The 25233-nt window shown below is 35.0% G+C and overlaps 2 protein-coding genes and 1 non-coding gene across 4 annotated transcripts; all 3 read left to right on the top strand.

Annotated features, from left to right (window-relative positions):
* The first annotated feature begins 18671 nt into the window (after window positions 1-18671).
* TRNAR-CCU (transfer RNA arginine (anticodon CCU)) lies at window positions 18672-18744 on the top strand. Its single transcript has one exon. It is a non-coding gene; the product is annotated as a tRNA-Arg (tRNA).
* A 774-nt stretch (window positions 18745-19518) lies between these two features.
* LOC141721440 (beta-amyrin 28-monooxygenase-like) lies at window positions 19519-22576 on the top strand. Of its 2 annotated transcripts, XR_012574735.1 has the most exons (4): window positions 19519-20484; window positions 21027-21214; window positions 21757-22120; window positions 22219-22575. XR_012574735.1 is itself a non-coding variant. In XM_074524367.1 (3 exons), exons 1-3 carry the CDS (start codon window positions 19527-19529, stop codon window positions 22060-22062), a joined length of 1452 nt encoding a protein of 483 aa, XP_074380468.1. In that variant the 5' UTR covers window positions 19519-19526; the 3' UTR covers window positions 22063-22576. The 2 variants fall into 2 exon arrangements, 1 of the variants encoding a protein (XP_074380468.1); XM_074524367.1 differs by having other exon boundaries at window positions 21757-22576.
* Window positions 22577-23570: 994 nt separating this feature from the next.
* Window positions 23571-24575, top strand: LOC141719976 (uncharacterized). The gene has a single exon (XM_074522338.1). The coding sequence runs from the start codon at window positions 23571-23573 to the stop codon at window positions 24573-24575; it is 1005 nt and encodes a 334-aa protein (XP_074378439.1).
* Window positions 24576-25233: the final 658 nt, after the last annotated feature.

Genomic DNA, 25233 nt, shown 5'->3' with positions numbered 1-25233 from the left:
TAAATATCCAAAACACGTTTGGATCAAAACAACCAACACATAACACATAACAGTTAGGGTTCAACGACTTAACACATTTAATCACATAATAATACACATAATTTATTATTATTATAATATAATACAAGCGTAATTCCTCGGTCGTTACATTCTCTCCCCCTTAACAAGATTCTGTCCTCAGAATCTAATTATGCAAATAACTGAGGATAATTTTCTAGCATTTCACTTTCAAGCTCCCAGGTTGATTCTTCAACCACTGGGTTTCTCCATAAAACTCTCACTAATGACACAGACTTATTTCTTAATACCCTCTCTTGCCTATCTAGAATTCTTATTGGCTGTTCTACATATGACAAATCTGCCTGAAGCTCTACTGGTTCATACTCTATTACATGCCTTGTATCAGGATTATACCTCTTAAGCATAGATACATGAAATACGTTGTGAATGTGCTGCATATGGGGTGGTAGAGCTAACTCGTACGCAACCTTCCCAATTTTCTTCAAAATCTCAAATGGTTCAACGTATCGTGGCTTCAATTTCCCTTTATTGCCAAATCTGGTCAATCCTTTCCATGGCGATATTTTGAGCAATACGTGTTCTCCTTCCTGATAGTCCATATCCTTCCTGGCTTGGTTTGCATATCTGCTTTGTCTGTTTTGTGCTGCCTCGATTCGTTTTCGAATAAGATTAATCTTTTCTTTTGTCTGCTGAATTAATTCTGGACCCAAAATCTTGCGTTCTCCAACTTCATCCCAGTGCACGGGTGATCTGCATTTCCTCCCATATAATGCTTCATACGGTGGCATTCCAATACTGGCGTGATAGCTATTATTATAAGAAAATTCCACTAGGGGTAAATGTTCATCCCAACTGCCTTCAAAATCGATCGCACAAACTCGTAGCATGTCTTCAATCGTTTGAATTGTCCTTTCACTTTGGCCGTCAGTTTGCGGATGATAAGCTGTACTCATATTCAACTTCGTTCCTAGACATTCTTGAAATTGCCTCCAAAATCTTGAATTGAAACGAGGATCTCGATCCGATACAATTGATACTGGTACTCCATGACGCATCACAATTTCTTTGAGATACATGTGCACTAATTTGTCGAGCGAAAATCTTTCATTAATTGGTAGAAAATGTGCCGACTTCGTAAGTCTGTCAATGATTACCCATATCGCATCATGATTTGCCCTAGTCCTCGGTAGTCCTACCACAAAATCCATCGCTAGATGTTCCCATTTCCATTCTGGAATGTCTAATGGTTGCAATAACCCACTCGGACGTTGGTGTTCTGCTTTAACTCGCTGGCATGTGTAGCATTTACTCACCCATTCTGCTATCTCCTTCTTCATATTCGGCCACCAAAAGTTTTTCTTCAAATTGCGATACATTTTCGTGCTTCCTGGATGAATGGAATACTTCGAATTGTGCGCATCTCGCATAACTTCTTCTTTTAATTCTGCCACGTTAGGGATCCAGATTCTTGACGCAAAACGTAAAATTCCTTCATTATCTTTCTGAGTTGTAATCTCTTCTCCTGTTAAGTTGTCGTCTTGACTCATCACTTCTTCTTGACAACAGCGAATCTTTTCCAGCAATTCTGGTTGGAAAGTCATAGCGTAGATAGTTTCTGCAGATTCATCGGGAATACAAATTTCGATTTCCAATTTGTCGAATTCCTTGGCTAATTCTTCGCATGAAGTTAACCGATTCAATCTTTCTTTTCTGCTTAGCGCATCTGCTACAACATTTGCTTTTCCTGGATGATAACTAATTGTAACATCGTAATCTTTAATCAATTCCAGCCATCGACGTTGTCGCATGTTTAGTTCCTTTTGCGTGAAGATATACTTCAGACTTTTATGATCCGTGTAGATTTCACATTTTTCACCGTACAGATAATGTCTCCAAAGCTTCAATGCAAATACAATTGCTGCTAATTCCAGATCATGCGTAGGATATTTCTGCTCATGAGGTTTAAGTTGTCTTGACGCATATGCAATGACGTTACCATGTTGCATCAACACACATCCTAAACCACGATATGAAGCGTCACTGTAGATAACAAAATTTCCTTGCTCGTCTGGCAATACTAACACTGGTGCCGTCACCAACCGATTCTTCAACTCTTGAAAACTTTCTTCACACTTACTATTCCATTCGAACTTTTCACTTTGTCGAGTTAACTTGGTCAGCGGTGTAGCTATCTTCGCAAAATCTTTGACAAATCTTCGATAATATCCTGCCAAACCTAAGAAACTTCGAACCTCTGTCGGCGTCTTTGGTCTTTCCCAATTCAACACAGCTTCAATCTTTGCTGGATCAACTTGAATGCCTTCTCTGCTGATGATGTGCCCTAGAAACTGCACTTCTTTCAACCAAAATTCGCACTTGGAAAATTTTGCATAAAGCTGCTCCTTCCGTAATATTTCCAATGTCGTTATTAAATGCTCTGCATGCTCTTCTTCCGTCTTTGAATAGATCAAAATGTCATCAATAAATATAATGATAAACTTATCCAAATACTTCTTGAATATTCGATTCATCAAATCCATAAATGCTGCAGGTGCATTCGTCAATCCAAAAGCCATTACAAGAAATTCATAGTGTCCGTACCTTGTTCTAAACGCTGTCTTTGGAATATCTTCGGCCTTGATCTTTAACTGATGATAGCCTGATCGTAGGTCGATTTTCGAAAACCATGCTGCTCCTTTTAGTTGATCAAATAAATCATCAATGCGAGGTAAAGGATATTTATTCTTGATAGTTAACTTGTTCAGCTCACGATAATCAATACACAGTCGCATACTACCATCCTTCTTTTTCACGAACAATACTGGCGCACCCCATGGGGATACACTTGGCCTTATAATTCCTTTGTCAAGAAGTTCTTGCAACTGCTTTGCTAATTCCCTCATTTCAACAGGTGCCATTCTATATGGAGCTTTCGAAATTGGTTCAGTCCCTGGCGTCAAGTCAATAGTAAACTCGATTTCTCGATCTGGTGGAAGTCCTGGTAATTCGTCCGGAAAAACATCAAGAAATTCACAAACTACAGGAATATCTTCAATCTTCAAATCTCCCTTATCAACATCCCGTACATAGGCTAAATAAGCTTGACATCCTTGACGTAGCAATCTCCTCGTCTGCATTATTGATAGGAATTTCTGCTTTTGCTTCTCACCTTTAAATATTACCGTTTCATTTTCTTCAGTTTGTAATTTCACTCTCTTATTCACACAGTCAATTTGAGCATGATTACTAGACAGCCAATCCATTCCTAAAATAATATCAAACTCCCCTAACCTAAAAGGTATCAAATCAACTGAAAAATGACATCTTCCTATCTCAATATCACAGCTCGGACATACTCGATCTACTGCAACCTGATCATTATTCGCTAATTTTATAACTAACACTTCATCCAACCACTGAATCTCACAATCTATCTTAGAGATAAAGGCTTCAGAAATAAAAGATCTAGTAGCTCCTGAATCAATCAATACTAAAGCATTTACGGAATTTACAGGAAGTGTACCTGCAACCACATTCGGACTCTGTACCGCTTCCTTCATTGACATGTTGAAAGTTCTTGCTCTGGGCTGATTTTGCTGTGGTAGTGGAGGTGGAGGTAATGCTAAAACTCTTGGAATACTGGCAGCCATTGCAATTCCTCTGCAGTCTTTGGCGATATGTCCTTTTCTCCCACATTGAAAACAAGTAACTTCTGCTTTTCCCATTGGACATTCTCCAGAATAGTGTCCCCTTTGCTTGCACTTGAAACACGTAACATTTAGCTTGTTGCAAACTCCTGTATACTTTCTACCACACGTTCTGCAATCAGGTATAGGCGGTCGAATAAGCCTTTGCTGAGTTGGGGCAGGTAGTCGATTACCCATCCTCTGGTTGTTTTGCTCTGGCCTTTTGAAATTTACTTTTCCCCGAGCTTGAAATCCCGGCCTTTTGTTGAAACGATTCTGAAAATTCCCTGGTCCTTTCTCTTTCTGAGCTGCTTCACTTTCTCCTTCAATAATCATAGCCTTCTGAACAACAGCCGTATAAGTTGTCAATTCAAACACAGCTACCCTGCTACGAATCCATGGTTTTAGTCCTTGCTGAAATCTCTTGGCCCGCTTCTCATCCGTATCCACCTGCTCTGGAACAAACCTTGCCAATTCAGTAAACTTGGTTTCATAATCCGCAACCGATAAGTTGTCTTATTTCAGCTCCAGGAACTTGATCTCCATCTGGTTCTTCATAAAACGAGGAAAATATTTCTCCAAGAAAAGATCAGTGAATCTGTTCCACGTCACCACACCTTCTTCCAAAGCTTTCTTCGATTCCCACCAGTAATTAGCTTCACCTTTTAGAAAATAGCTAACGAAATCTGTCTTCTGCTCTTCCTCAACCTTTACCAACGAAAAAGCCTTTTCCATCTCTTTCAGCCAAGCTCTCGCTTTTGTAGGATCTGTGGAACCCATAAATTCCGGTGGCTTCACCGACTGAAATTGCTTGAAAGTAGTCGTAGGTGCTGCTGGTGGTATTTGATGTCCTGGATGAGCGGCTTGCTGTAACATCTGTTGCTGGAACTGCTGTTGCTGCTGCTGCATTTGTTGTTGCATCATCAACATTTGCTGTTGCATGAGATTAAACATCTGATCCATCTGTTTATTATTGTTTTGGCCCTCGGTGTTTCCATTCGATGAGTCGGGCTGCGCTTTTCGCTTAGGTGCCATTTTTCTGATAAATAAATAATGGACCTTATTTAATAACAGTATATTAAACATATATTAAAACAGTCGATTCGAGAAAATAAAATAACTTATTAAATAACTGAATAGATAAAACAGTATGATAGTTTTAAATTTTTTTTTTTTTTTTTTTACAACATGATCGTGAATAAAACTACATTTGTAAATATGCAATGGTACTGAAATAAATGTAAATGCTTAAATGACTGGAAATAAAATAAAGAAAATGTGCAAAAGATTATCTCATATATATATATATATAGGTAAAACACCAGCTACAGGTGTCAGTGCTTGATACAAAAACCTAGGATATAACAGTCGTACTGCTACTACTATCAGTCAGAGTCAGTAGCTACACTCATACAAACTAGTATACAATACTATGCTGCCTCTATCTACAAAATATACATAATACAACACTCATCGATCTGCTGGTCTCAAAATCCTGGTGGTACGTGGCTCAACTCCTCCTGCACTGCCTCTAGCACTGCCTCGGTAAGTCCCAATGCTCTGCGATATGCTGTCTCCGCACTAAGATCCTGCTGTCTCAAATCAGTAAGCTGCTGCGAACTAACCCGGTGAATATGATGTAGTCTCTCTCTCAGTATATAATCCGGTCGTAATGCTCTGACAGGACCATCCGTCTGTGTCTCATACAATCCAAGGATCTCTCTACACTGGTTCTGCCATCTAATCCTCTCCTCCCTCTCTGCCTGAAAGCGCTGGTAAGTCACGGTATGATGCTCATGAAGATCAGTGCTGGAACCTCGAGAAGGTAATGGTCCATCTACCACGATCTCATCCATAAACTCTGGCTGAGGAAACTGATACACTCCTGGAACAGGTGCATAAATGGTTAATGGGGCAGGAAATAAGACAGGCTGCTCCATAGGCGCATACACAGGCGGCTCTGCCTCTGGCTCCATCGGTGGCATCTCTGGAATCTCAACTGGTGGCATAGGAATCTGAGGCTCTAAATCCTCCCACTGCGGAAGATCAACCATATCAGGAATATCAAACATCGGAAACTCTAATGGTGGAATATCTGGTATCTCTGGCTCAAAATATGGAAAATAATCTGCAAAACCTGGTACCTCCGGGGGAAGTGGTATCTCTGGTGCTGGCTCAGGTGGCAATGGAGGTAATATCTGCTCTGACATTGGGGCTACTACCTGTGCATCCACTGGATCTGTCTCGGTCCTCTCCGTAGATGATGATAAAGAAGCCATCTAATATACATAAAAATAATAACACAAAACCATCAAATCACAATCCTATAACTCATAACTTCTAATCACATAAATAAACAATCCTAACACTCTTACCCTCATCCTATCTTATTTTCCTATCTTATCTTAACCCTAACATTCTTGTTTTCCAAGGTCAATCCTAAGCTCTGATGCCAACTATAACACCCTCCAAATCCGGGGTATAGATTTGGGGCATTATTAACAACAATTACCAACTATACCTGCACAAGCGGAATATTAATATAATAATTACCCCGAACTATCACTACTCAGGATCTTTTAAGGGTTGAGGTTGGAAACAAGAATCATGCACTACACTTTATTACAAACCCAACTAAATAAAACCTGTTTCAAGAACTCTCTTTATTACAAAACTTTATTCTATCTACAGTTTCACTACGCAATCTTTTATTCAAACTACACAAAACTCTTATTCAACCCAACATTACTACTTATCCTGCTACACCTGATCTGGCAATTCAAAGCTCTCTTCGGGAATAGGAAGGAACACTCTTGGTATAAGAGGGTCCCGCTGCTTGACTCGCTTCTTGACTATGCGGGTCCTGATGGGTTTCATTCTCTACCTTAACTGTAAAACAATAGGAGTGACAATAAAAGAAATGAGCCAAAATTGCTCAACAAGCCTGCAATAATATATATATATATTATAAAGAGAGAGAAATAAATGAACCAATAAGCTGCTGGTTTGAACAACCATCTGTATCTGTATATGATAATAATTTGCCAATGATGGCGAGTGCCAAATGAACAAGACTGGAAACAAGAACCAACATATGCACTATAATCTGCTGATCAGTCAGAATATAGTGCGGATCTATACCCAACTGCATAGACCCAACCAACATAAGGAGTACTCAGGCAACTATGGCCTATTAATTAATGGTCTGGGAAAAACCCAGCCTTTATAGTAACCATCCAGTCCAAGGCTGAGCATCCGGAATAATCGGTATGCTATTGATATATCCCAACACCAGGATATACCAGAATATATATAGGGTAAAGGAATTGAAATATGAACAGGGAATTCAATAAATTGGGTAAATCAAGAATTGAAATGAAATGGAACAAGTGATATAAATGGGTAACAGTGTATATGAACAATAATTATCAAAGAGAACTGATACGATAGAAAGGAAATATAAATCACTATTCTGAATTTAGAATAGGGGAAAAACTTGCCTTGCGCGTACTTAACCTGGTTTAACTTACTGCCTTCTGACCCTAGCTTGCTCTGCCTTGCTAACACTGAACAAATCATGGAAAGATAGGTGTTTAGATAATTTACTATATACGTGTATCTTGAATTGATATCACGCAACCTTATCAGTCTACCCATGCGTTTTTATCTGACTCGCATATATATATATATATATATATATATATATATATATATTTACACAACACATTTATGCACATAATCACATATAACACGTAACACATAAAGCACATAATTAATTTCTAGATTTATAATTATTTTTAGAATCAATTCTAGGCTTATACCTGCATTACTAGTCTTATCTGATTTTATTATAATTTTTCGGGATTTATTCGGCTCAATTATATCCCTACTAGGACCTACGAACTATCAATTATCACCAAACCACTCTTTTTCAGAATAAATTATAACTTACAACCATTTTTATTGTATTCGTCTCATTTTTCTGAGTCTAGGGGTCTTCGTTTCACTTAAATCGGACTAACGGTTGAATTGTTATGAATTAAACACTGATAATTCAATTTATTATTCAATATAGATAATTATTACAACCTTTTAAATCCTAAAATAATTTTTAAATAATTATTTAAGAAAAATCAAAGTCAAAAATAATTTTTTTATAATTTTTGGAGTTAAAATGAAGAAGTTACGGTTTATTGAAAATTATGTGATTAATTATCGAAATAATTAATCACCTTTTTAAATATTGAATAAATAAATAACTAATAAATAATTAATAATTGCCTATTGAATAATCTAAAATAATAAATCTCTAATTATCAGGATTAATCACAATTTATTATAATATTTATAACGTATCGATATTTATTCGATTAGATCGATTATTTACAAATAATCGATCGATTCTATTAACAGATACGCTATTTATCGAATATCTACTATGTGTTCGAATTATAATCTAACTCAACTATTACTCACTCGTATAAATACGAGCTACTCGCCATTCTCATATAATTATCGAACTTATTACATTATTACTGAAACTTATACGATTCGTTAATCAATTAATTATCGGTATTTAATTATACGATACAAATAATCACTACAATATTATTCGAATAACTATCGCTCGAATAATAATTCCCATTATCGAATTATTACTCGTAATAATAACTAATTATCGAATTATTAATCATATTATTTAATTATTTTTAATCCTTATTTATTAATTAATTACCTAATTATTAATTAATTACCTAATTATTAATTAATTAGATAACTAATAAATAATTAGATAAATAATTAAATAATTAATTAAATAATTAAATTCGAATTTATAAATTAATAAAATAATTTAGAAATTAATAATACTATTTTTCAGAATATAAAACTAATTTTTAATTAATTATTAGAATTAATAAAATGATTTTCTGATTTATAAAATATAAATTAAATAATAGAAAATCCAGAAACAAAAAATCTGGAAATGGTTTCAGGGTTGAGGGGATCAAACCCGGGTCGTTTCCGGGTTGCAAACCGGGTCGACCTCGGGTTATCGGGTCATGAAGAACAGCCGTCACCGTCCCAGAATCCGGCGACGGCGACGGGTTCCGGCGAGGCGAAAAACGAGCCTCCTGATCATCGTTTCTCCTCCTTTTTGACTCCGTTCGATTCCCTAGAGTTTCAGCCGTCGACCCACAGCGTCACCACCATCAGATAATCCCCCCTCCGCCATCTCCGACCACAAGTCGAAGTTCTCCGATGAACTTCATCGGAAAACCGAGTTCCTCCAAACGTTAACCAAATTTGACGAAACTGGTGTCAATCGACTCCAAAATCAACGATCTAAACGACTCTAACAACCAAAACATCAAACAACACACAGAAAATCAAACCCGAATTCGCGATTAAAACCCGAAAATAACAACTTTCAATTCGATCAATCAAACGTTAAAAAGAATCACATAATTGAAAACTACAGATCATAAGCTTCAAAACGAATACTCACACGCTCGATTTGGACTCCGGAATCACGATCAAAATCGCCTTTGATCCTCCTGCTCTGTTCTTCACAAACCCTAACCCTAATTCCCTTTCTTTTTCTTTTTCTTTTTTTCTGATTTTTAATTGTAATTAACTGATTTAATTAATAATAATTCAGGTATTTATATTTATGAAAATAATACCCCTAAGTAAAATTAAGGGTCTAATTACACTCCTAATAAAAATATTTGGCCCCAATTTTTATAATTTTTGGGTATTAATAATGAATTTTTAAATATCCAATAAATACAAAATAAATACTAAAAATTCCCAAAAATTATGAAAAATACAAAAATACAAAGAAAAATGATATATGATAATTTCATAATCATATAAAAATAAGAATGTGATTTTTGTGGGGTTTTTGGTACCCGAAGGGGTCCGGAAAAGTCGTTTTTCGCGAAAAAAGTCAATTTGTAAAACGTCTAGGGGTTCAGAATAGCGATACGGTATAGGGCATTTTTGGCAAAATAGGGCCAATGATTTTGTTTGAAATACGGGCTTTTAAAACATAGTTTTGAGCTGTACAGGTTTTGATATAATATATATAACTGACGATAGAACGCTCAATAAATATCCAAAACACGTTTGGATCAAAACAACCAACACATAACACATAACAGTTAGGGTTCAACGACTTAACACATTTAATCACATAATAATACACATAATTTATTATTATTATAATATAATACAAGCGTAATTCCTCGGTCGTTACAAGTAACTTGTAGATAAAATCTAGAAATTCTGGATCTTCAAAGCCAGGTGGCTATTGAACATAAACCTCTTCTTCTAGCTCGCCATTTAGGAAGGCACTATTGACATCCATTCAATACACTTTGAAATTTGAGTGTGCAACAAATGTTAGAAAAATTCTTATTGCTTCAAGTCTTGCAACTGGAGCAAAAGTTTCATCATAATCAATTCCTTCTTCTTGTGAGTAGCCTTTAGCAACCATCCTTGCCTTATTTCTGGTAACTATATCATTTTCATCCATCTTATTCCTTAACACCCATTTTGTTCCAATTATACTTCTGTTCTTTGGTGCAGGAACTAACTCCCAAACTTTGTTTCTTTCAAACCGATTCAGTTTTTCCTGCATGGCAGATATCCAATCAGGATCCATTAGAGCTTCTTTAGTTTTCTTAGGCTCTACTTGAGACAGAAAGCATGCATGTCACTCATTAGCAGTTGCACTTCTAGTTATCACACCAGCCAGTAGGATCACCAATAATTGCTTCTCTAGTGTGACTTCTATCCCACTTCCTCGTGTGAGTCTGTTGACTTGTGCCTTCATCATCTTCTTCATCATTGGCATGACTTGTAGATCCTTCTTCTCTTTCTCCCCCTGAGTTTGTGCTATCAAATTCAGATGTTTGAGATGAGCTTCCATTTCCATGATTTTCCTGTTCAGTAGTCTCTTCATTCAATATATGCTGTGCATTGACTTCATCTTCACCGTCAGAATCACTATCAATATTGAGGTTTTCAAATGCAAGGGCTTCAGCTTCATTTTCATCAAGACATTCCAAGTCTGGACACTTGTCATCATCAAAAATCACATCTGTGCTTTCCATAATCTTCTTTTGATCAATCATATAGACCTTGTAGGCAGTCCTCTCCAATGAATATCCCAGAAAAATTGCTTCAAAAATCTTTGAGTCAAAATTTTCCACATATTCAGAGTTGTCTTTTAAAATGTAACACTTGCTTCCAGACACATGAAGATGCTTTATAGTAGGCTTTCTCTTAGACATGATTGAGTAAGGTGATTTTCCATGAGTCTTGTTAATGAGATATTTGTTTTAAGTATATCATGCAGTGTTAACAGCCTCTTCCCAGAAACTTGTTGGCAACTTGGCATCTTGCAGCATTGTTCTAGCAGCTTCAACTAATGTTCTGTTCTTTCTTTCAACTACTCCATTTTGTTGAGGTGTTCTAGTAGCTGAGAATTCTTGAAGAATGCCTTTGCTTTTGCAGAATTCACTTAATGTTGTATTCCTGAATTCTGTTCCATTATCACTTCTCAATCTTTTTACACAATTATGATCTTAGCCTGTTTTTCTATCTTCTTGATGTGCTCAATTAGATGTGCGGAGTCTCATCTTTAGAGTGCATGAACTCTACCCGGGTGTATCTTGAGAAATCATCCACCATCACAAGTCCATATTTGTTTTTTAAAATTGATAAGACATTTACTGGCCCAAACAAGTCCACGTGAATGAGCTACAATGGCACACTTATAGAATTCACAACTTTTGACTTTTGACTTGTGACTTGATCTTTTCATTTTTCCTTTCTGACAAGCTTCACAGACTTCAATTTGAGCAAACTCCAGATTAGGCATGTCTCTTACTAACTCATTTTTGACCAATGTGTTAATTGCCTTTAAATTCAAGTGAGACAACTTTTTATGCCATATATTACTTTGCTCTTCTGATGCCTTGGTGTAGAAGCAACAAATACCATCCTTATTTGTTGAGTACAAGTCTGTAACAAATAAGCTTCCTTTTCTTGCTCCTTTCAGAGCAACTTTACCAGTTTTCTTGCTGATAAAAGTGCATTCTTCTTTGTTGAATAAAACTTCAAAGCCTTTGTCTGCAAATTGGCTAACACTGAGAAGATTCACTTCAAGACCAGCTACCAGTGCTACATCATCAATGACAATATTTTCATAAACAATCTTGCCATATCCCATTATGAATCCTTTGTTGTTGTCTCCAAAGGTCACCTGAGGGTCAGCCTTCTCCTCAAACTGTGATAACAGGGCCTTATCACCTGTCATATATCTTGAACACCCACTGTCTATGATCCATATGACCTTCTTCATTTTGCCCTACACACAATGAGTTTCAAGTGTGTTTAGCAACCCATGTAGTGTTGGGCACTTTCTTCTTGTTAACTGATTTAACAGAAGTAGAATGAGTTGTTTCAGATAAAATAGAATTCATTGACTGTTGTGCATTTTCCCTATTGGCTCTAGACCCAATTTTTATTTCTTTAAGGTCTACTCTCAGCTTGTGATAACTTTTCATCACTTTCAAGTTACAAGGGATGCAATCAAAATTGTCACGGAATGAGTAGGGATCATTTGCATCTGCTTCATTGTATTTACAGGATCCTTCAGCTGGCTTGCTAACAACCTTTTTACAAAGGCGAGTTAGGTGATTCACAGAGCCATATTTCTTACATTTTTTTCTTGGAGCATCTGCAACATAAGCAAAATTGTTGCTTTTGTTTATCCCAATTTCCCCATTTCTATTTTTCTTCTTCTTTCTTGCATCTTCAGTTTTGTTTTCTTTGACAAGTGTCTTGGAGTCTTGGTTGTCCATGAGCTTCTCTTCAGCTTTGGAAGATTGAGTTGCTTCTGCATGTTTCTTCTCACAGTCTTCATCAACAATTTCTTCCTTGATAATCAACTCTTCTTCACTGAAGTTAACTCCACATGCCTTGAACATAGGTGAGTCAACCTTTTACAGGATTGTTGGAACATTTTCGTTTTCTGTTGTTTTTCCTTTGTCACCTGTATTTTTCTTCTTGTTGTTCAAGGCATCATAATCAAGACCAATAGCAATATTTGCACATGGCTTGTTTTTCTCATGGTATTGTTCAACTAACTCAGATACATTCTTGAAGGACTTCAACTTAACCTCATTCTTTTCTAGCTTCTCCCTTAACACTGCTTCAACCTCACTTGCACACTTGAGCTTGTTCTTCAGATATGCATTCTCTTGTCTTACAGCTTCAAGCTCTACCAACAATAATTCAGCTTCTTGTTTCTCATTCTCAAGCTTCTCATTTATCTTTGTTAGTCTGCTAACTTCTTCATTAGCAGCAACCATACTTGTATGAATATGAAACATTTATGTGCTCATTTTCTCTACAATTTCCTTATATTGACTCACATTTAAATCAATGGTGGTGAGAGTTGGTACTTGTAATTTTGATGAGGATAACTTTCCTTGCTCCAAGGCCATTAGTGCATAATTTCCAACTTCTCCATCTTCATCATTTCAGAATCATCCCAACTTTTTCCCTCTGCAATATAAGCTTTGCTTTGCTGTTTCTTGTGAAGAGCTTCATACTTTGCTTCCAATTCAAGATAAGCTTTGTCTTTCTTTGCTTTCTTGGGTTTCCTGCATTCTATAGCAAAATGGCCTAGTTCATCACAGTTGAAGCACCTTATCTTTGATCTGTCAACAGATCCAGTTTGTAACCATTTTTACTATCAGATGTGTACTTCCCTTTTCCTTTCCAGCTGTTATCTTTGTTGAATGACTGTCCTTTACTCTTGAAGAATCTTGGCTTCTTTACTCTAATGTTAGAGAACTTCCTTTCCAGATATGATATTGACTGATCAAGCTCATCAAGTTCATCTAGGGTGTAGAACTCATCTTCTTCCAATTCCAGAATGACTTGTTCCTGTGAATCATTGATTCTTTGCTCACTTGTTGAGGCAGCTGGAGTCTGGGATCTTGACTCATCATTGGAGGTATGGCTTTCATTGACAATTAGAGCACTTGAACCATCTAAAACATGTCATTGACCAGCTCTCAATAATTTTCTTTGAATCATATCTAATTCATATGTTTTTAAGATTCCATACAGAACTTCCAGAGTTATTCTGCTCAAGTCTATCCCTTCTCTGATTGCTGAAATTTTCTGTTCCAAATGATCAGGAAGTGTAAGCAAAAATTTCAGATTCACTTCTTCAGCTTCATAGTATTTATCATGAAGCTGCAAGTCATTTATCAACTTATTAAACATTTCAAACACATCAGTGATACTTTCTTTTGGCTTAGCCATAAAACCCTCATATTGTGAAATTAGTATCCTTCTTTGATTAGATCTAACTTCCTTAGTTCCCTCACAGAGTATTTCAATCGTTTCCCAGATCTGCTTGGCAGTGTCACAGTTGACAATGTTATTGTACATTACATTGCCAAATGAATCAATCAAAATCAGCTGCAAGCCACTATCCAGGAAAACTTTCTCTTTTTCAGGCTCAGTGTGCTCAGAAGGATCTTTTGGAGCATAATGAGCCGGAATGATCATATCACCATCTTTAGATTCCTCAACTCTAACCATAGGAGTGAAGGGCCCATTTTTAAGAATCTGAATGTAGAGTGGATTGGCCATCCTGATAAACAACAACATTTTCTTTTTCCAAAGAGTGTAGTTAGCTTTGTCAAAAGTAGGAATTTTGATGCTACTGATTTTCTGTGTATTCATTCTTTCAAGATCTTAAATCTGTTTACTTTCAGATTTTGCTCTGATACCACTTGTTAGGTAATGAATTACACATGACCGGGGGGGGGGGGGTGAATGTGTTTTTGTATTTTTATGCTTTTCTTGAAGTGTTAATGGTTTTGAACAAAGTAAATCAAATCTTGTAATGATATGTGTTTAGACTGAATTTAAACATGCAACAATGAATAACACAGATATTTCAAAACTCACTTAATTTTATATTAAAATTTAAGAATATTTTGCTACAAAATTTCTAGGCTCTTTGTTGATTAAGAGCTTAGCTTCAATCTTGAGAGAATACAAGAATTCCTGATCTAATTGTTACTACTAACAAAGGACCAGTGTTAACTTTATATGATAGTTAACTGCTGATTTACACAGTGTACAACAAGAGATGCTATTCACTTTAGTAAACTGTCACTTATCATTTCCATTTTAGGAAAAGTATATCTTCCATTTATGGCTTATCGTATCTTTATATACTGTGATAATCTTGATCTTCCTTTGTCAGTTAGTCTTCACCCTTGATCTTGCACACTCTTCAGGCTGCTTTTTGTAGACTTGTCAATCCAACTGGTTGGATTGTTTGTTGATTGTTAATCTTGGATATTGAACTGGTCTGCAATTCGTACTTTGAGATTTTACCTTGAGATCTCCAGTTAGACATATAGAGATCTTGACATCTCGATAAGTATAATGACTTATCGAGATCTCTAATACTCCATAGTTGATTTGACTTGTAGATGTCTCTGAGTTCTCTATAAGAGAATTTGGCTTATCGAGATCTCTCATCTTCATATCTTCACTTTGGATTATCGATATCTCTGAGTTCTTTAGTAACTTATTGACTTATCGATAACTCAGAGTTCTCTAGTCAAATTTGACTTGTCGATAACTCAGAGTTCTCTAGTGAATTTTGGCTTGTCAATATCTCAGAGTTCTCTAATGAAATTTGACTTATCGATAACTCAGAGTTCTCTAATGAATGTTAATTTGTCGATAACTCTGAGTTCTCTAGTGAAGAAATGACTTGTTGATATCTCCAATCTCCATGTCTTCAATTTGACTTGTCGATGTCTCTGAGTTCTCTAGTAGCTTTCCTAAGTTCTCTATAAGTCATTCAGGAGTTCTCGAATGAATTCTCTATAACACTATATCTGTGACTTGTAGAGATCTTGACTTAGAACATTTTTCCCAAAACATATTTATTCAACTCCAAGTTTTTTCATAATTCTTCTGAGGCATGATCTTCTTGATCTTCTTCCAGATATAATTCTTAGGCTTGATACTGTTTAAAGAAAAAAACTCTAGTCTGATCCTTTGATATTTTTACAGACTTTAAATGTTACAATACAAAATGCAAACTAAGATTACAATACAACTTACACAGGGTTGTCAATTTGACTTAGTCATGTTAAAGTACAAACATGTCTTGCACAACAAACTTCATATGATGAAGTATACGAATATTGCGATTAATATATCATTAAATTGATAATAAATGAACCATTATCGATATTTAAGTCGGAGACTGTAATTCGTAAAAAAATATATTTTACATTTAATTTATAATAATAATAACATATAAAAATTTATAAAATACGAATTAAATATGGTCACTCTGGTTCGGGCCCGGAAAAAGCCCCCGTCCAGGTTTGAACCCAAAAGAAAATCCGACTCGACCCGTCTCGAGGGCTTTAAAAGGCATAGATATTTTTTGAAAATCCGGCTCGTCCTGATCAAAATCAAGTTTAGGCCGAATTTTGAACGAAAAACCTGGATTTTGACCGCAAAATCCGGGCTTTTCAAGATTTGATCGAAACCCCACCTGTGAAATTTTATTTTTGGCAAACATGACTTATATTCTTATAAATAATAAAATAACTTTCTATTCCAGGAAATTTTCAGGATGAACGAGAGTCGAACTCAGAAACCGGGACGGTGGAGGATAAATCCTTGTGCATCTCTAATTCAAATATAGTTTTTAACTTGGGTGTTATATCATAGATATAGTACATTTTAGTACATTTTTAGCATCGTGCTCTAAGGGTAGTTTTGGCCTTACGGGGTTCAGCGATTGTTTAGGAGTATGGTATTGGACGAGGGCCAACGCGCTTAGAGCATATCCAACAGATTCTTAAGATCATTCTTTAATATAATATAAATTATTAACTCTTTGAAATTTAGTGTACATTCATTTCCAATAATACTCTTTATATTCACTACTCATTTAATTTTATATTATTAAAAATAACTTGAAGTCATTAAAGTACAAAATAAAATGGAAAAAGAGAGATATACTATAAAATATTAGTTAAGAGCTAGCTAGAGGCTCTTAGAAGTGAGAAGAGAGAATGAGCTCTTAAGCTTTTAAAGAGCCTCTTGGAGCTCAAATTTAAGCACCGCTCTTTATTTTTCAACTTAAGACCCTATATGAGAAGTTTGTTGGAGATACTCTTGGAATTTAGAAATTACTTTGCTAATTACACGCTTGGCCTAGACTTAGGGTGGTTTGGTTGAGAGTTGACAACTTCTTTAGTCTCTAGGCCTCGTTTGTTTCGTTGGTTTTATAGTTACGTGCTAACTGGAAATTCCGTGAAACCTAGTTACAATGTACTATTAGAAACTTGTGTTTGGTTTGTAATTAGGTGATTAATTCTTATTTTATCCTTTTAATATGACTTGCTATCTAAAACTATATTATTGATTATTATTCATCTAAAATAATAAAAATAATTTACTTGTTAAATGATAAATCAATTTAAAATAATAATAGTAAAATAAAAGAATATGAATTTTTATGTAGCAATTAAACTTAAAATAAGATAGTAAATAGGATACAATATATATATATATATATTAAAGACAAACAAAGATATATAATTAAATTATTAATATAAAATAATATATAATGTTGAATTAAAACTAAAAATAATTTAAATTTATACTTAAATATATAAAATATGATAAGATGAATAAATTTTAATTTAAAATTAATCTATTTTAACACTTAATCTAAATTTACAAATTTTTATTTATTTTATAAAATAAGAGTTTTTGGTAATTGATATATGATACCAATTATAAAAAATATGAATATGCGACAAAAATCATGTATCACGTAAGAGCATGTCCTATGCTAAATGATGTGTTATATCTATAATATAGGACAAAATGTGAACTTTGACGATCCAATAATGGTGTAAACACTGTTCTAAAATAGCACGGTTCTATAGTTTGTGCTAAATATGGCATAAAATATAGTATTGTGATATATTTGCCGCATTACAAAAGAGTTACTATAGTTTGTGCTAAATATGGCATAAAATATAGTATTGTGATATATTTGCCGCATTACAAAAGAGTTACAAAAAGAGAGGAAAAGAGAGATTAAGTAAAAGTGAAAAAAGTTTATACACATAAATTGAAAAGTCAGTTAAGTTTGAAACAAATTAGTTAAATATATAACCGGTCATTAAAGACGTAATGTTATTTTAGCACCAAAAATTATCTTTTCGTTCTAAATTATAGCAATAGGTGCACCTATTTTTACAACACCATTGACTTTACCCTAATTAGGTTACAGTGTTTTGTAGGAACAAGAGGTATGAGGGAAATTTGAGTTAGCTAAATTTAAAAATTACACAATCAAATATATGAGATTTTAAGAAATTCTAAAGAAGTGTGAGCTAGTGTGCTGGGTTAGCCCGAATCGACCGAGGCCTTAGTTCTTCCGAAAGCGCAAGTAGATGAAATATCGGAAAGCATGGGGGATTGAAATGAATGCATGTTCTCTGCATAATTCTTAATCCCGAATAATTTAGGAGTCGTTTGGTTCGTTGGGTGGTATCAGGTTGGAATCAGGAATCGGATTAAGCTGGTATGAGTTTGGAACTTAATACGTGATATCACCTGTTTGGTTCAAAATAAGATAAAAATATATCTCTTTGATAAATTAATTGGAATCAACAATCAAAAGACATTTAATTATTATTTTTTGTTAATAATTAAATAATAAATTAATTTTTCAATATCGGAAAGCATGAGGGATTGAAATGAATGCATGTTCTCTGCACAATTCTTAATCCCGAAAAATGTAAAGATTCAATATTGCTGCAACATGTGCTACTTTAGAATTAAAATATAAAGTTTCTTCACCAAAGTTTGGAATTAGCGCCTGTAGCTCAGTGGATAGAGCGTCTGTTTCCTAAGCAGAAGGTCGTAGGTTCGACCCCTACCTGGCGCGTTTAATCTTGTATTTTACTAATTTTAGCTTTTTAATTTTTAAAATTTTTGTGATAGAGTTTATAATTTTAAACTATGTTTTGATTTCTGAATGAAAGGCAGTAGAATAATAGGCAACACTGAAATTGCAAAACAAGCAGTTACTTTAAGAAATGAACTTCAGAATTCTCTTTAAGCATAGAAGTATAGAAGTATTTATCAATTAATTGTCAATGATTTTAATTACACATTATAAATTTTAACTTTGTTTAGCATATACGTGTTCATCAATAAAATGTCTATGATATTAAAACATATAAGTTAACAGAAAAACCCTAAACGTAGGGTATTTTATAGAAAATTAATAATTCTGTAATTTGACTTTCACAAAAATTGATAACCTTTCTTTTTTGTTTTTTCACACTACCTAACTCCAAATGTCTGCAGCCTCGCCTCACCGTAACTCACTGTAATATTCCTTACAATTTTTTCACATACTTGACTCGTATTTTAAAAAATATATATATTATATTTTTATAATTTATTTTTTAATTTTTTTATAAAGTTATGAATATTATATTTTTATTCATAAGAGAAATTTTTTTTAAAAAAATATACAATTATATTTAATAAGAATATTAAAATATATGCCGAGTTCCATGTCAAAGAATTGAGGGACAGTGAGAGTACCACTTTGTCAATTCACCAACCACCAGCTCATTTCAGTATGCATTTTGTTCAAATGCTATTTAGCTACATATAAATATAGTTTAACCAAAACTCCAAGTGCCTCGTACAAAAAGAATGGAACTCCTCTTTGTTTCTCTCCTCTCTTTCTTTGTTCTCCTAGTCTCTTTTTCTCTTCAATTGCTCTTTTATAAAAACAAAGCCAATTTGTCCAGCGGGCTATCTCTCCCGCCGGGCAACACTGGCTGGCCCATTATCGGAGAGAGCTACCATCTGCTCTCCGCGGGATGGAATGGTCATCCCGAAAAATTTATATTTGACCGTTTAGCCAAGTACTCATCGAATATATTTAAAACATCGATTTTTGGAGAGTCCACCGCAGTTTTCTGCGGTGCAGCATGTAACAAATTTTTGTTTTCGAATGAGAACAAGCTAGTACAAGCATGGTGGCCTGACTCGGTCAACAAAATCTTTCCTTCCTCAGAGCAAACATCTTCAAAAGAGGAGGCTATCAAAATGAGGAAAATGCTACCAAACTTTCTCAAACCAGAGGCTCTGCAGAGATACATTGGAATCATGGATGGAATTGCAAGGAAACATTTCGAGACCGGTTGGGACAACAAAGCTGAAGTTCTTGTCTTTCCTCTAGCAAAAACATACACATTTTGGATCGCTTGTAGGCTTTTTGTGAGTGTTGAAGAACCATCTCAAGTGGCAACACTGTTGGAGCCTTTCAGTGCAATAGCTTCTGGGATCATATCTGTTCCAATAGATCTGCCAGGTACACCATTTCACAAGGCGATAAAATCGTCGATAAAAGTTAAAGAAATGCTTGATAAAATCATCAAGCAGAGGAAGATTGATTTGGCACAAGGCAAGGCTTCGAAAACACAAGATATACTGTCACATATGTTGTTAACAAGTGATGAAAATGGAAGTTTTATGGGTGATTCTGAGATTGCTGATAAAATATTAGGATTGTTGATTGGAGGTCATGATACTGCAAGCTCTGCATGTGCATTTGTTGTCAAGTATCTAGCTGAATTACCTGCAATCTATGATGGAGTCTACAAAGGCAAGTAAATCAAAAGCTAAAAAATGCATTTTAAATTGAATTAATCTGTATTATATTACTATTATCCTTAAATGCAAATTGCATACATTGAAATTTCTGATTTCATTTTGTCTATTAGTATTAAATATTGCATTAGTTGGTAAGAACTCAGAAACAATAAGTCCCATGCATAAAAATATATGAGTCAACTCTAGTAGTTTCAGCTTTTAATTTTATTAGTCTGTTTATACAACAAACTTCAACTATGCTTACAAGTTAAGTGGATACAACTGCTCCCTATAAATCTATACAATGATTAATAATATGATTAACCGGAGGCGGTTAGATAACTTAAGTGGTAAATGACTTATATCTAGACGTCCCAGGTTATAGGTTTGATTTTCGCTCATCCCGATTTTTTTTTTGAAATTTAAGAGTTTTTTGGATTCGCAAAACATATAAGCTTAATTATTTCAAAATAGGTTGTACCAACTACATTTGTTTTTTATAACTACTGTCATACTCTTCACGTGCTTCCTCAATTTTCTTGTGGAAATGATCAGAGCAAATGGAAATTGCAAAATCAAAAGCTCCTGGTGAGTTATTGAAGTGGGAAGACATACAAAAAATGAAATATTCATGGAATGTAGCTTGTGAAGTGCTCAGACTTGCACCACCACTCCAAGGTTCTTTTAGAGAAGTGCTCACTGATTTTTCATATAATGGCTTCTCAATTCCTAAAGGCTGGAAGGTAATCAACTAATTATTTATAGCACACATTTATATGGTTTTCAAGTTAAAAACGTGTTAAAAGTATAAAATCTTGTTTGGGTCTTCCTCTGCCACCTTAAGGTTTTATTGCGACCATGTTATTTAACATGGTATCAGAGCTCGGTTTAGGGAGGGACTCGGGTTCGAGTCCTCCCACCCCCATTTGTTTAATTTAAATATTGTTTGATGATATTGGTATTGGTTGTATATGTCGTTGGCCGAACATGATCTTATACTTTTTAACAATCCCCCTCAATTGTACGATACTTTTCGCTACGATTGATAACGACAAATATAACCAATATCAATATCGATACCTACAACAAATATTTAAATTAAATAAATGGGAGGACTCGAACCCGAGTCCCTCCCTAAACCAAGCTCTGATACATGTTAAGTAACCAGTCAGACTAAAACCTTAAGGTGGTAGAGGAAAGTCGGAACAGAATCTAATACTCTTTAACACAACCTTTTTGTTCTGTTTGCATGGAATGGACTGACATTGTGTATGCATGTCTGCAGATTTATTGGACTGCAAATTCAACACACCGAAATTCGGATGTGTTTCCAGAACCATTGAAATTTGATCCGTCGAGATTCGAGGGATCCGGACCTGCACCGTATACGTTTGTACCGTTTGGAGGTGGGCCTAGGATGTGTCCAGGAAAAGAATACGCGAGATTGGAAATACTAGTGTTCATGCACAATCTGGTGAAGAGGTACAGGTGGGAGAAACTCATTCCTGACGAAAACATTGTTGTTAATCCTATGCCTGTTCCAGCCAAGGGACTTCCGGTTCGCCTGTTTCCTCATCCAAGCCAGGCCTAATCAAACCTTATGTCATTATATATACTTCAATAGTTGTGTAACTTCACTAATATATTAGGTATACTAAATTGCCAGTATAGTATAGTTTCACTATTTAAGGTTTGATATCCTCAAATTTATCTATTAACTAGTTATTTCATATTTGTTCCCCTGTAGAATAATCAGTTACTCCAAAACCGAAGGCCCCGACAAGATCTTATGTTATTCAACAATATGCTCACGCTCATGTTCTCCCCGAGATGACACACTAAATCGAAATGCTTGTTGGTAGTTTTACGTGCTATATCTTGAATGCAGAAACACAAAACAGCAAACACACAGTTTATAAGAATCATGCTCGGCCTTTTTAGGATAAATCGTTATCAATTTAGCAGATAGCGCAAATTAAGGTCAATCCGGGCCATTGTCTCAGTTTCTGCTCTCGTGTAAGGCTCCCTGATCTGCACACCAGCAAATTTGCATCCATAACAGAATATCTGATGTATATATGATCCGTTCGACATGGTTAAACAAGGAGTTTATAAAAGAAGTCCAATTCAAGATACAAAATAGCTATAATTATTTTTATAATTTGGTATTAAAAAACGTCTTTTGATGCTAAAACAAAGTTTCAACTTCAATCCTAAATGCATTTTAAAACAAAATACTATTTACTTATTTACCTAAATTTTGTCATTTTACCCTAAGTTTCATTTAAAATACAACAACATATATCTCATTTGTAGTAGTATGATGATGTGGTTAGAGGATGCAAATTTCAAATTTAGAACAAAAAATGTATATATATATATATTTGCATCAAAGTTAGAACTGATTTGGAGTTGTAATTTTTGACATTTGGCTTCAAATTATATAAATAACATCACTTGGACTTGCTCTAGGTTGAAAATACAAAAAAAATTTAACTTATAATTAGAAATCACTTAAGCAATAAGTTCAAATAAATTCTAATCATTTGAAAGTCAAATATTGTTCAATATTGTTAAATTTGTTGTAATATAGTGATTGTCATGCATGTGGTCAATGAATCAAATAGTAGGGTTATGATTTATAGGAGTAGAATTTGTGTATGCATTTAATGTTCTTGGCTTCTTGCAAATTCACATTGGCTATAAATAGCCACACTCGGTAATGAAGAAAGATGCACCCGAGCTTTCTTTCTATGCTCAGCTTCTTACCTCCTTCTGTTAAATTTAGTAGCTCTCCGGTTGTTCTTTTATAGCTAGGATATTACAATACGTTATCAGCACGAAGCCCTGCCGGAACTGAGAAGGATTTTCCACTTAAATATATTATTGGTTGGAGATAACCTGTATACGCAGACGTCCGTATGGCGGGTGAAAATCCATTTGTCATTTTATATATAGATCTATTTATAATATCGATGATAATAATGATGTACACATTTATTATTGCTTACTTGTTAACGCACCAGATTCAGTAGGATTGTATGTAATATTTATATTGAAAATTTAAGTTAATAATTTTGGTGTTAAATTCAGATTAAAATGACAAATCTTACAAACTTGTTGTTCGTTGCATTGGACATTTCTGGGGAGAATTATCTATCGTGGGTACAAGATGTAAAGTTGCATTTGGGTTCAAAGAAATTAGGCAACACAATAAAGGCAGAAAACACATCCACAATTGAAGAAAATTTTACCTCTATTATTTTCCTTCGACACCACATGCATGAAGATCTAAAATCTGAGTACCTAGAAGTCGAGGATCCCTTTATTTTATGGGAAAATCTAAAGGATAGGTTCGATCATCAGAAACTAGTTTATCTACCTGCAGCTGAAAATGATTGGGCTAATCTAAGGGTTCAAGATTTTAAGAGTGTTCGGGCATATAGCTCAGCACTATTCAAAATAAGTTCTAGGCTCATTATGTGTGGTGAGATTGTTACTGAGAAAAGAAAGATCGACAAAACATTATCCACTTTTCATCCCAATAATATCAACTTAGCCGAGATGTACAGGGAGCGCAAGTTTACCAAGTTTGGGGATCTCCTTTCAACCCTCCTTGTTGCCGAGCAGAATCATGAATTGGTGATTAAGAATCATCAATCCCGTCCAACGGGATCTGCCCCTTTACCAGAAGTAAATAACACGACATTCCAGCAGAATGTACGTGGAAAAGGGCATAGAGGTGGACGAGGCCATGGTCGCTACCGTGGACGAGGCCGTGGTCGTGGGCATTTTCGTCCTTATTATAGCTTTGGTCACCAGAAGTGGCAACCTGAAACACAGAGCAAAAGAAAGGCACCACAAGGAGGGAAAACTAACAATTTATGTCACAAGTGTGGAATGGAAGGGCATTGGTCACGTAATTGTTATATCCCACAACATCTTGTTGATTTATATCAGTCATCTAAAAGATCAAAAGGGAAAATGGTGGAAATCAATTTCGCCAACAACTTAGATGATTCTCTTATAATATCAACCGGGGGAATAAGCGTTAATGGTCCTAATGAGACTAACGAAACTCCCATGTGGGAGGCTGAGGATTAGTTTTCATAAAATTACTAGTAACCGGAGGAATGAGCATTAATGGTCCGAATTACTATAGTTACTAGTGCGTACTGTGTGCTTTATTTTATCTATGTAATGTGTTATGTTCTTATCAAATAAATCATGTTTCTTAATTATATACAGAATGGATTCTGAAGATATATGCATTGCTGATTGTGGTACAACTCATACGATTCTACAAAATAAAAAATACTTTACCCATATAACCAAAACTGAAGCTCAAGTTGGAACGATTTCTGGCGTATCTAATATAATCGAAGGTTTTGGAAAAGCTAGTTTCGTCTTACCTAATGGTACACACATACATATTCCAAATACATTATTTTCTAGTAAGTCCACTAGAAATCTTCTTAGTTTTAAGGATATCAGATTTAACAATTTTCACATCGAAACCACTTCTGAGGCTGGTAAAGAATATCTCCTTATTACTTCTGCTAATTCTAGCAACAAAAAAATCTTAGAAAAGTTTCAGTCACTTTCCTCAGGATTATATATGATGAAAATCAGAACCATTGAGTCACACAATGTCATTGCTTCCAAACTCATAGATCCAAAATCATTTACCCTTTGGCATGAAAGATTAGGTCATCCTGGAGTCTCTATGATGCGTCGTATTATAGAGAATTCTACCGGACAT

The sequence above is a fragment of the Apium graveolens genome, chromosome 4, assembly GCF_009905375.1.
Source record: "Apium graveolens cultivar Ventura chromosome 4, ASM990537v1, whole genome shotgun sequence".
NCBI classification, from domain to species: Eukaryota; Viridiplantae; Streptophyta; class Magnoliopsida; order Apiales; family Apiaceae; genus Apium; species Apium graveolens.
This window is presented reverse-complemented; position numbering and strand designations above follow the sequence as displayed.

Excerpts from the sequence above, each read along its gene's own strand:
- LOC141719976 (XM_074522338.1), top strand. The coding sequence starts at position 23,571 with ATGACAAATCTTACAAACTTGTTGTTCGTTGCATTGGACATTTCTGGG.
- LOC141721440 (XM_074524367.1), top strand. The coding sequence starts at position 19,527 with ATGGAACTCCTCTTTGTTTCTCTCCTCTCTTTCTTTGTTCTCCTAGTC. Across the intron at positions 20,485-21,026 it reads CTATGATGGAGTCTACAAAG|AGCAAATGGAAATTGCAAAA; the intron begins GCAAGTAAATCA and ends GGAAATGATCAG. Across the intron at positions 21,215-21,756 it reads CAATTCCTAAAGGCTGGAAG|ATTTATTGGACTGCAAATTC; the intron begins GTAATCAACTAA and ends GCATGTCTGCAG.